Below are 13675 nucleotides of genomic sequence, written 5' to 3' on the forward strand. Positions count from 1 at the left end.
AAGTATTAAGAGTACGCAAAGTAATACTTTGCACACTAGAGTGGAAAAGTGACTCTTTGCGTTCTGTAATCAGTACAGGAATGGACACTTTTCAAGGTAACTGTAGGAAAAATATTAAACATCTTTATTGCAACAGAAGTTCAGGTATAAAATTTAAGATAATGATATATTGGTCCATTTCGTACTACGATGTATAAACTCACGATTTTTCCACTTCAATACCTACATGCAATTAACTTTTTATGAGCGCTCAAAGTTGAAAAAAGTACATTTTCCTACAGATACCTTGAAAAGTGACCATTTGTGCACTGATTGCAGGCCGCAAAGAATCACTTTTCCGCTCTAGTGCGCAAAGTATCACTTTGCGTACTCCAAATTTGCAGCATGACAACGCAAATAGTTAGTAGGTTATATGGAGCACCAGTGCAGGAAAATCAAAATTAAGTTGGTAACACTGACCTTGGTTATAATCTTAGACCAGTTATAGAATAGACACGGCCCATTGTATATTGATACTGAAAGTCGATGAAGCCAACATCTACTGCCATATCTCCATATCGTGACGTCAGCATATGGTGATATTGTAGTAGATGTTGGCTTCAGAGACTAGACTTCCCAGCGTGTCTATTCTATAACTGGTTTAAGGTTATAATATGGGGACAACGATGACAGTGGTTGCCAGCCTCCACATTCACCACATGTGCCGCCTTCATTCATTTACTACATTATTATTATTCAATTTTGAATAAATTAAGGTTTTTATTAAAAACAAAATTAAACAGAAAAACATTTGATGGATTTCAGGGAATTTTACCCATGATTACCCACTTTTCATATTCAATGGTAACTGTAGCAAAAATTTAATGTGAAATACGTGCGCAAAGTTCGTTTGCTGCACTCAAGAAACCCATTCTGCCCTCGCCTACGGCTTGTGCGTAAACGTTTCTTTCGGTGCAGCAAACTGTCACTTTGCGCACTAGTTGTTGCGCACAAATAACTATTGTGCAACTAGTGCGCAAAGTGACAGTTTGCTGCACCGAAAGAAACGTTTACGCAAAATACGTGCGCAAAGCTCCTCTGCTGCACTCAAGAAACCCATTCTGCCCTCGCCTACGGCTTGTGCGTAAACGTTTCTTTCGGTGCAGCAAACTGTCACTTTGCGCACTAGTTGTTGCGCACAAATAACTATTGTGCAACTAGTGCGCAAAGTGACAGTTTGCTGCACCGAAAGAAACGTTTACGCACGAGCCGTAGGCGAGGGCGGAATGGGTTTCTTGAGTGCAGCAGAGGAGCTTTGCGCACGTATTTCACATTAATTTTTTCCTACAGTTACCATTAAATATGAAAAGTGGGTAATTATGGGTAAAATTCCCTCAAATCCATCAAATGTTTTTCTGTGTAATTTTATTTTTAATAAAAACCTTAATTTATTTAAAATTGAATTATAATGATTAGTAATTCAATTGAAAATTTATGTGACTGCTTGAAGGGGGTTTATGTTATGTAAGCATTGAAATGACTAAAATGAAGGCGGCACTGTTCTCCACTGCCATTATAACGTAAACCTCACTATGAGTATTACCAACTTAATTTTGATTTTGCTGCACTGGTGCTCCATATAACCTACTAACTATTTTGCGTTGTCATGCTGCAAATCTGGAGTACGCAAAGTACTCACTTTGCGCACTAATGCGGAAAAGTGATTCTTTGCGGCCTGCAATCAGTGCACAAATGGTCACTTTTCAAGGTATCTGTAGGAAAATAACTATTGTCGACTTCAAAGCCAACTTTCACTATACTTATTAGGGTTTGAACGCTTATAGAAAGTTCAAAAACATCAAACAAAGGAACAAAACATTATTGGGAATTTCTTTCTCTTTCCAACCATACCCTTGGAATTAGATTTCAACTGATAGTTTTCTAGTTATTGACGTTTTTCAAAAGTATCGAAAAATCTATACATCTCGAAAACTAAGATTTATATAATAAAATTTGTTGCTGGCAAATCTATAATCTTCGGCTGTTACACTATGTGCTGGTTGCACAAAAGCCGGTTAAATTTTAACCGTGATTAATTCCACAAGAACCAATCTGAACAAAACAACACTGATGTCTTCCAGATCAACACAATCCACACAGAGTAACATCTACTTGAATCACAATCAGATTTAGCTATAGGATGTGGATTCAGTGGAATTCCTGGGTGTGCTACTTGATAGGAACCTGAAATGGGTGGAACCCACTAATAGATTGTGTAAAAAGCTGAGTTCTGCCTGTTTTTCGCTACGGGTACTTAGAGGAGCAATAAGTTTCAAGTCATTGCTAAGTCTTTATTATGGATATTTTTACCCATTCCTAAAATATAGTATCATTGTTTGGGGAACTCATCTACAGCTGAAAAGGTATTCAAGGTCCAAAACAGAGCGGTCAGGGTGATCTTTAACAAGCCTCTAGCATATAGCTGTCGTGAGCTTTTTAGGAGAGGAAAACTTCTCACATTGACCTCTCTTTATATCCTAGATATATGTACCTATGTTAAAAAAAATACTAACACTTTCAGCCGCCATGGAGATTCACATAATTATAAAACCGGCCACTCCAACATGCTCACAGAACCACTCTCTTTGAAAAGTCGCCACAGTATAGCGGGCCAAAAATTTATAATTCTCTACCGGCCAAACTAAAAGATTTGGACATCAGGAATTTCAAAATTAAACTCAGAGATTGGCTGGTTGAGAGACCATTTTATTCATTAGATGAGTTTTATAATTGGACTGCCTAACTATGTCCTGTATGTGATTATGTAGGCTAAAGCGGGTTTACTAGTCTGAGTGATCTATACGACTGATTTTCCTGTTTAAACATTTTATTATGTGTTTTTTATCTATATAAGTTGAATGTTGACCCATCCTCTGTCCACTATTGTGGATGTTCAGGACATGATACAAATCTAATCTAATCTAATCACGGTTAAAATTTAACTGGCTTTAGTGCAACCGGCCTTTGTATATTGTATTACCTGTCCTCCAGCAGCACAGGCAGCAATCAGAGCTAATTGTCCATCCTCACGAATCATTCTGTTAGCGGCGTGGACAGTCAATCTCACTCCTGTCCAGTGAAAAATATCAAATTAGTAATATTAAATACATTGGGCCATATGAATAAAGTTGAGCTTTTGCTTATACTTCTAAATTATTGAGCATATACTTAATTTTCTATGAAAAAACATGAGCAAAACCTTTTGCTCATGCTCATCAAAAAAATAGTTTGAGCATTTGCTCAAAAGTAAAAGCTTATGCTCAAAATTGTATGATTAAACTAGAGCATTTGCTCAACTTTTGAAGCAAATGCTTCAAAAAAGGTGAGTCTAGTCTGGAGCAGCTTTTCACCTTTTGCTCATAATAAAATGGCTCAACTAATTCGTGTGAGTAAGAGGAAACTATACCAGATACGATCACAACAAATAGTATTGAAATCTATAAAACTCTTTATAGATTCAACTATGATATATATTACACCATTATTCCAACAAAAGATACCGATATAAAGAAAGCCATCAAAGAATAGGAAATAGGCATTACAGAAGATGAGAGTGTAGATGATTATAAGAAGGCTATTGAGATTGTAAGATTATGCTGAAGATTATTATAGAGATGACATTTTTTCACGCTACTATTTCAAATTTCTAAACCCAACTAACCTAAAACTCAATATTCATAAATAAGAAACAGAGCAAACGACGCAAACACAAGCGGTGTCTCCTACTTGCATATTATTTAGCGCTTACTTGAGCTATAAAAACAAAGTAAGGCCACAAAGGCGATCAGCTGATGAAAAATTTTTACGTGAGCATTTGCTCCAAAGTTCAGGAGCATAAGGTAAGAGTATAAGGTAAAACTTATTCATATAAAAATGAGCAAATGCTTAAGCTTCTACCTAATGCTCATGAGCAAAACCTTATGCTCCATGATCATGCTCATGAGCATATGCTCTGTTTTATATGCCCCAATGGATCGATTGAATAGAAACTAGAATCTAGCAACTAGCCATAAGTTCTAGCTAATGAAAAAATTCAATTGAATAATCATGTGATTCTTAAGTAGATGCAACTAGGGGTAATCACAACATGCATCTTTAAAATTCTCAAGCAAATACTAAGTCTAGCAGCTATCCCTCGATTAGTTCTAGCAGAGAAAAAATAATCTATATTGAGGTTCATGTGCTTGATTTGCAATGGTATTGCTATCCTTGTCTATCATCATCAAATCGGATGACACAGGTCGTCGTACAGCATCAATTGTTATGGACCTAACCAAAGCTTTCGAGTCGGTGTCTCATTGTATACTGTTTCGGAAGCTGCATTCATGTGGGGTGTCTGGTAGACATCTGCAGTGGATGCGATCCTATATTTCCAATAGAACTCAATATGTGACAGTGAGAAGAAGGATCAATGATAGATTTGAAGTATTCAAATCGGAACTAAGAAGGGTGTTCCTCAAGGGTCTATTTTAGGCCCTATCCTTTTGAAGTATTCAAATCGGAACTAAGAAGGGTGTTCCTCAAGGGTCTATTTTAGGCCCTATCCTCTTCATCATTTACTTGAAGGATCTTCCTTTAGTTTTGTTACCGCGAAACTCACATGTGCAGCAGTGTATATATGCTGACTGAATGTGGCTGGTGATTCAGAAGAAGAGCTTGAGGAGCGCGCTAATATAGCTCTGCTTCAGATTGTCAAATTCTTCAAGGATCATTGTCTAAGACTGAATACAACTAAATGTGAGGCCATAAAGTTCTCAGCTGGAATTCGCGAGAGTGAGGCGACTGACTTCGCCGTTGATGGTCAATTGATTCAGGAATCCTCAAAGTCAAAGTTCCTGTGATTGACAATAGACCAACGATTGTCTTGGAATCTCCACGTGGATGGTGTATTGAAGAGGATGAACTCTGGCCTCTATTGACTCAGGGTGTTGTCCAATTATTGCAGCCAGACAACGCTGAGAACCATCTACTTCGCCAATATTCATTCTCACATGTCTTTTGGAATAGGTCTCTATAGCGGAACATTTCTTGGAAACTTGAAAAAATTATTTATATTACAGAAGAAAACAGTTAGAATAATCTTACGGTTAGATTTCAGAGAGTCTGTACGAGAGAAATTTAAAAGCCTCAACATCTTCACCGTTTATGGACTCTATATAATGGAATGTATTCTGACTCAAAAATTAAAAAATGAAGAATATGTCAATCATCAATATCATACCCGCTCAAGAAGAACGTATGCACTTCAACAACATAGGAGGCAATTTTTTGTGTAGTTGAGAAGTTGATATTGTGGTAATTATTCATATTGAATGAAAAAGACTAGTTTCTTAGTCTTCTTCATTCAATAGGAGGCAATTCTTTGAAAAACGCCCCTCCTACATGGGAGCTAAGTTTTTCGATCGGATGCCAATCAATATCAGAGAGAAGGATGGTGCAGATTTTAAGAAAGAATTGAAAAAATATTTAATTTCAATCAGCCTATATTGTATACAAGACTTCCTAAACTGATTATTGTGAATTATTATTTTTTTTATTGTGTCACTATTTATATTGTATGAATGCAATGATAAATAAAGAACTACAGTATTTGATTTGACTTGATTTGATAGCGGTATCTCTTTCTCGCTTTGCTCTGTTGCCAGATCCTCTTTTAACAATATAGAATTAATAATTAACTAACCAAATATTTCATATTAGTTATGAAAATTCATCATGAAATTATTGAAAAAAAATCATTTTTTGCTAAATAAAATATAATTGATTATTCTAAACGAGAATGACCAGTTAATATTACATCAATAAACCTGTATTAGCTACCGACTATAGAAGGCATTAACAAGACAGATGATCGGCAACGTTTTTCTCCTATCTTTCTCCACTGCCATTATAACGTGGACCTCACTATAGGTATCTTAACTCAATGAATAAACAATTAAATGTTCTACTTTAAACAATTAAACAATGATTTACTTAAGATAATTAAACGGTATCTTTACTTTACGGTTCTAGCTACTCCAAAAATTCATTTGAATAATCATCTGCTAGTTCTAGGTAGATGAAACTAGGAGAAATAATTTGTCTCCGGATAATTATTAAGCAAATACTAGGTGCCGGTTGTACAAAAGCCGGTTAACTTTTAATCGTGATTAATTCCACGAGAACCAATCAGAGAAGCCGTCTTATCAAAAATGCCTTCTCTGATTGGTTCTCGGGAAATTAATCACGATTAAAAGTTAACCAGCTAACTTTTAATCGTGATTAATTCCACAAGAACCATCAGAGACGCCGGTTTATCAGAAAGACCTTCTCTGATTGGTTCTCGTGGAATTAATCACGGTTAAAATTTAACTGGCTTTTGTGCGACCGGACCAAGATCTAAACCTAGCGCCGCAGTGCAGGATGGTTTCTTACAGCTTGGCGTTGTTGTCATTCGAGATGGTTGTCTGGCTTGGAAGTGTTTCGGCCGCATTGCAGGATGACTGTTAACGGTTGCCGGAAGATCAACAGCTGGATTTTTTTCGTTATTTTTCATGATAGAGAAATTCTGATTGCAGATTCGTTCTCAGCGACCCCAAGTTTAGCCTAAAGGCTCATAATGTCAACAATGTTTTTAAATAATTAAAAATAATCACGAAAAGTCATTAATATGGTAGTACACCACGTTTCTGGTAACTTTTTACTGGTGACTGGAGTTATTATTGACACACAAAAATCAAAATAATCGTGAGAAAGAAAACTGCTGATGAACGCGAATAAGACCGTCACTCCATTGTTCTATTGTCTCGGCTGCTTGGCTGAGCCTGGCTGGAGGGATCAAATAACCGACTGGTTTGATCTTTCGTCTGTCCGCTAGGCGGAACTACGCCGACCATTGCTGGGTAGAAGATGTTACTGCGGCCGCTCGCATTCCCACCAACGCTGCTATTATTTGCTGTCTCAGCGCCTAGTCCGATTCAGCCAAGCAACCAGCCTGCACTGCGGAGCTAGGTTAACAGCTGTTTCTTGGCCAATTTTTAACCACACGCATTTGGTCTATTGAGTGGAAACTAGAATCTAGTGGCTAGCAACTAGCCATTAGTTCTAGTGCAAAAATTCAGTTGAATAATCATGTGCTAGTTCTAGGTAGATGCAACTAGTAGTAAGCACATGTTGCCGGAAAATTGTTAGGGTATGATCACATTGTATGCACATATGTGCAAGTGCTCGTGAGATCATGCATGTCCAGATGAGATACAAAATCTGGAAAGAATCATAGGAACACTCACACTGAACGCGTGCACTTGCTAGTTGCTGCTTAGAATAAATTTAGATTCTAGTCTTACCTGGAGATCTCATACTGATGCTCTATGCACACGTTTAAGTAGAGTAATTTTCCTGCTGAGGAGACTCAAAAATTGTACTAGCTCTGGCTTGATATTAAAGGCTTATTTTGCTTTATTTCATTCACACCTTTTGTATGGAGGTCTTCTTTGGAGAAACTCCAGTGGAGCTGGGGAGGTTTTCCTTGTCAAAAGAGAGCCTTAAGAACTGTTTTCAGTATGAGCGTAACAGACTCATGTAAGCCAGTATTTATAGAGCATGGTATACTTACTCTGCCTAGCATCTTCATTTTACAAAGTTTAATGTATATAAAGAGATACCTTCCAACACTAAATCTCAGGGGTGCATATCATAGTCATGACACCCGAAACCGAGACAGGATGGACTTGGAGTATGCTAGGCTAACAAAGACGCAAAACTCCTATCTCAACACTGGAATAAAACTTTTTAATAAATTACCGTTGAGTGCTAGAGAGGCAAATGGGAAAGTATTCAAGGTTTCCATTATTAAATGGTTGAAAAAAAAATATATATATATATGCATATGCATACATAGGCCAAAATTAGAAAAAAAAACATAATTTTACACTTAATATTTCAAATACCAATAGAATTTAGAACGTTCTGGAGCCACTGACACTCATCTTCTCCAGCATCATGGAGGGCCGATAGCCCTCCATGATAGGAGTGTTGTGGACACTCAGATATTAGGTGGTTCATTGATTGGATTTGTCCACATTGGCACAGAGGATCAGATGTGTATCCCCATGCTGTCATCAGCTCAGCACACCTTCCCACCTGCGTCCTGAACCGGTTAAGGCCACACCACTCTCTACGTCTCAGCTGGGTGCCAGGAACAATGTCATTGGGGTCATCCACAAGGCCTTTGTTCCTGACCTCTCCCTGCAACCATCTCAGTCTCCATAACTCCCTTGCACTTCTAATTTCCTCTTGCTCGTCAAGTCTCAAGTATCTTCTTGACTTGAGGCGCCTTGGTGGAGGGTTAGCCAAATCTCTAGAGACTGGGAGATTCTCATGAATGTGTTGCAACTGGGAAATGAACTTGTTCTTCTTCTCCAACCTTCTGAGATCTGGAGGCATGATGTTACTGAGCACAGGCAACCACTCAGTCTCTGTTGGTCTCAATGTCCCACTGATCTTCCTCATCAATGATTCAAAAAGAAAGCATTTTACTCGGTAGAAGAGTTTTTAGCTGGGAGTACTACTGATGTAACATTTTGAAGCTGTTCCCTTTTCTTATCATATAAACGTATAAGTTAGACTTTTAATTATCTGAACTTACTGATAAGTGACTGAATGTTTTATGTAGCCTACAGTGTGTGAATGCATTAATTTTATTGATTACATTGTACATTGTGTTTACAATTACATTGTACGTATTTTGTACTTTCATTTATGTGACTTTGTCAATGCTCTTGAGTGGGCGACAATAAATGATCTTGATTCTTGTCGTTCAGTGCAAGCAGCTACATGCAAGCCACAACGTGTTTCTATGGCTCTTTCCAGATTTTGTTTTTCATCTGCGCGCTTGGTTATGCATGATCTCTCGTTCACTTGTGATCATACCCAAACAATTTTCCGGCAACATGTGCTTACTCCTAGTTGCATCTACCTAGAACTAGCACATGATTATTTAACTGTCACATTGTGCATCCAGTAGGTGCTCAGCCGTTCCAATTTCCATCGGACTATTTACGTGCGGTTGACTATGATAGATAAGTGAATGAATACGTACCAGTTGCAGCAAATGGATGACCAATACTGAGAGAACCGCCCCAGTTGTTGAATTTGTTGATATCGGGGACTCCAACCTTGGACTGGCGGTTCATGTAGTTTTGTGCAAACCAGTCAGAGTCCAGAGCTTTGAAATTCGCCAGAATTTGTCCTGCATTTTAAAAGATTATGATTAAATTAATAAGAATACTTTTTTAGTTTAAAGATTAACGAATTATATTGTTACATTGAGAGAAACTGAGAACGTGAAGAAAACTGATTCAACTTATTACAACAATTGACTTCAACAGATACTCAACTTAATACTATCGATATTTCAACGATATTCAAACGAAGTTTGAAATTATTTCTAAAGGAGGAATGCTTTTATAGTCTGAAGGACTATTTTGATTACTGTAATAGAGTCAAAGACAAATATTAATTATATACTAGATATAAATTTAATGAAAAATTAATGGTGTCTCGCTTTTGCTAGCACTTTGACTTGTCTGACGCCGTTGAGGCCAACCAGACGTAATATATATCCATCTATCTAACCTGTTGCACTGCAAATGGCAAGGCAAAATTGTCAAGTACATAGATTCACAAAGCAACAAAGTGGTGGCACAAAATCATCCGGATAGAAATATATATATTATTACATAGCATAATCGAATTTGCGATTGTACAATTGTATACAATGGTACAGTTTGGGTTAATTGACATTATACAGAGTGAGCATAAATTATTGAACACATTTCATAGGTGAATAAAAAAATAACGAATCAGTGTTCTTACATGGATATTGATTTATTGAAAAGCCAATTTCAAATAGTTTTATCTATAACTCATTACAAGTTCGACAAATTTCCACGTAAGCACTTTTTGTTGTGCATAAAATATCTAGATGATATTCAATAGAATATTTTTCTTTATTCAACACAGCAAAACAAAACATGCAGTTGAATACCGTCAATAAATTTAATATTAATACACATTATAATCTACAAACTAATCAAATACTAAAATCGATATTAATACATATTATAAAATTTATGTGAAAGCAACGTTTGTTCGTTCGTGCGTGTCAGGTGATTAAAGGTGCGTACAGATTTACGCGCTGCGAACATGAGCAATTCACTTTTAATCAGCTGATGCCAAGCTTTTTATATCTGTATCTTACCGTTTCTGTAAAAATACAGATATAGTCAGCTGATTAAAAGTGAATTGCTCATGTTCGCGGCGCGTATATCTGTACGCACCTTTATATGCCTATATTGGAGTAGTATTAAACTATTTCAACAGCTTTGTCATTTAATATAAAAAGATCATGTCTTGTGCATTGTGGAACAAGACGACATTTTAACAGGTGGTCATCTGACTGGATATCACCGCAGAAACGAAAGCAACGAAATACAATATCAATACATAGATATAAATAAACTCCCTAAATGGTTGAAGAAGACGACACAGCTCGTCGAAAATTTCCAAACAATAATGTAAGTTTCTAAGTGTTCTTAATCTATATATGTCGTGAGTTTCCTGTCTTAATTAATGATGTATATGTATTTATAGATAGATATAATATCAATATATGATTTCATGTCATACATTGTCGATCTGGAGTGATGTCCTGAATTACGGCTTCAATATTAAGCTATGTAATATTGATGAACTAAAACAAAGAATAATTCTTTGTTTTAGTTCATCAATATTACATAGTTTCCTTGCAATACAACTTATTTTTCACGGCCATACTCTCAACGAAAACGTCTTTGAACGGTAATAACCGATTATCTGCTTTCGTGGAACCAAATTCAAATTCAAATTGTTTTTATTCTGATTCAAAAATCAATTACATACAAAATTTCAAATACATCAAACATCAAAAATGGAAATAAAATACAAAGTGCACTGAAGAAATTGTATAAAATATAATTTATGTAATAAGGCTTTCTACGTGTATGATGTATTATGAAAAAAAACAAAGCTTTTTTGAAACAGAATATTTCTAGCTTGCTGTAAGCATATAATGCTTACGCGTGCAAGCAGGAGTGCTTATACTATAATTGAATAAAATCAGAAAGAAGAAAAAAAAATTTGGGCAAGAAAAAAATGAAAACACACACTCACTCATTCACTCACCTCTCATACATTTCCAGTTTGGGCTTAATTACTTTTTGATACGATTTTCAACAACTATAATAATTATTATGTCGAAAACTAAGAAAGAATAAAAAACATGTGTTCTAAACAATCAGGCAAGATATTTCTAAGCCATTTAAGAATGTAATATTTGAACATTTTCCTATTATCAATTCTCTTTGCCTCAAAGGTAAATTATTGAAAAATTTCGGACCTAGAAATACAAACGATTTCTGGAAACAAGTGGTATATGACCTGGGAAGCCTTAGCAGATCAGAAGTGACTCTCCTAGTTTGATAATTTGTTCTCTCCCTGAAAAGTGAACGCACAGGGTCGCCGGAGTTCCGCCTGCCCTGAAAACCACCACTCTTCAAAAAAAATGGTCAGTTTTTACAGACGCTACCAAAGTGGAACAGTGAAAGACAAACTGGGTCTATTCCTATTTTACATCTATCATTTTTTGGCAGCACTGAACCTGTATTCCCCTTAGTTTGTAGTAGTCCAACATTAAAAAGGCTGACAAGTGAATAGGTCTATTAAAAGTGTTCATTGTAGGAGTTATTATTAGTTTTAGTAATATTCTTATATTGGGGAATTCCATCATATTCAGGGAATCAAATTTATGAGAACAAAATGTTAATATCATTTTTTCTTAAATCTCCTTCTAGTATCTAACTGTATTGAAAACAAAACTAAGATACTTATAGGCTCAGATATAATATGCTCAGATCAGACAAGGTGGTCAATTTGCGTTATCTATTTTATAGGTTAGTTCTAATATTAATCATGATCATCATCCTGGCTCTACTCAACTGAAAAATTCTATTGACCGAACAGTTGACTGCTTGACCAGTTACACCAAATTGATAGTTGAAAATGACGAATAAAATGGAATACTATTTATTACTTATACAAATATTAATATTATCTATATATATAAAAGCGAAATGGCACTCACTCACTGACTGACTGACTCACTCACTCACTCGCAGAACTAAAAATCTACCGGACCAAAAACGTTCAAATTTGGTAGGTATGTTCAGTTGGCCCTTTAGAGGCGCACTAAGAAATCTTTTGGCAATATTTTAACTCTAAGGGTGGTTTTTAAGGGTTTAAAGTTCGTCTTTTAGCATGCATATTCTTCTTATTCTCTTAATTATAATTGAAAAATGTCCATACCATATGTTAATATAGAACTATAATCTAGAGAGAGTACCTCTTCGAAACAGTTGTTAACTGGTAACTAAATTAATAATTTTGTCAGGTTGGCATTAAGTTGAGTTGACTTTGTTAGGTTGGCAACAAGTTGAAGATTGAAATGCATTCATCGCGGAAAAATTGATTGGGCACTGCTACTTCAATCAGAGCTATTCCTGGGAATATTATCATAGAGAAACGATAGCAAAAACTTACGCTATTGTTTCTCTATATTATATTACTAGCCGTCAGGCTCGCTTCGCTCGCCATATCCGTTTAGCCAGACGTTTAGTCAGTTTCCGCTAACGGTACCACTTATAGTTAACCACGTTTTGAAAGATCTCTCTTCATGTGCGTGAAGCGACAAGCTGGATCGAAAAAGGCCTAGTTTGTTGTCGTCCTAGTTTGACGAAATAGCCCAATTTGTCTCATTTTTTGGGTTGTGGTGGTTTCAAGGGCTGATGGTTTTCTGCGACCCCAACGCACACAGCTATCTCCTGACGCTCTGTCACCCCACACTATTGCGCCGACTGTGTTTCTATGAAGGTCATCACAAATTATAGAAGCTACACCAATGTTTGCCACAAAAATAGGCGCGCTACTACTATTTGTTATTTTTTTATTCACCTATGAAATGTGTTCAATAATTTATGCTCACCCTGTATATTCGGTATATTCGGTATCCTGTATATAATACCCTGACAAAAAACTACAGGAAAATTGTGGTCAGTGGCCAGCCTAATGAATATTCTTCAATTTCAGTTACCCTGACAAAAAACTAAAATACAGGAAAATTGCGGTCAATAGCCAGCCTAATGAATATTCTTCAATTCCAAACAATTTCAGAGTTACTCTGAAACAAAACTAGAATTTGGTGTAATAGTTTGAAATTGAGTGGGTATATTGTAGTTGTTTTTTGTGTGTCTTATTTTTCACGTTTTTGAACTGGAATGAACTTTGATTCGTACTTTCAGATTTTAGTGTGAGAATATTTGACCATGTTTATTGAATTTGCTTGTCGAAATTAAAGCAATTTTCGTGCATTTTTCAAATACAGTTTCAATTTCATGTCGAAAAAGCCACTATATTTGAAAATTGTACGAGCATTGACCTTTTGCAGCTTTGGCTTTTCCACTGGAAGTTATGCTCAACGCTCGTGGAGGGGGAATAATTTTCAGTGAAAAGGCCACAGTTCGAATTGAGACGTAATCGGAAAAACATCATGTAACGGTGTGCG

General features: G+C 36.2%; 1 protein-coding gene across 1 annotated transcript in view; it reads right to left on the reverse strand.

The window, feature by feature from the left end:
* LOC111045885 (trifunctional enzyme subunit beta, mitochondrial) overlaps window positions 1-13675 on the reverse strand; it is a 47441-nt gene that overhangs the window by 3279 nt on the left and 30487 nt on the right. The window contains exons 8-9 of the mRNA XM_039442239.1: window positions 9119-9268; window positions 3020-3108 (exon numbers count right to left, since the gene is read on the reverse strand). Coding sequence (XP_039298173.1) covers window positions 3020-3108; window positions 9119-9268 — 239 coding nt within the window. The remainder of the gene's footprint in view (window positions 1-3019; window positions 3109-9118; window positions 9269-13675) is intronic.

The sequence above is a fragment of the Nilaparvata lugens genome, chromosome X (genome assembly GCF_014356525.2).
Source record: "Nilaparvata lugens isolate BPH chromosome X, ASM1435652v1, whole genome shotgun sequence".
NCBI lineage: Eukaryota > Metazoa > Arthropoda > Insecta > Hemiptera > Delphacidae > Nilaparvata > Nilaparvata lugens.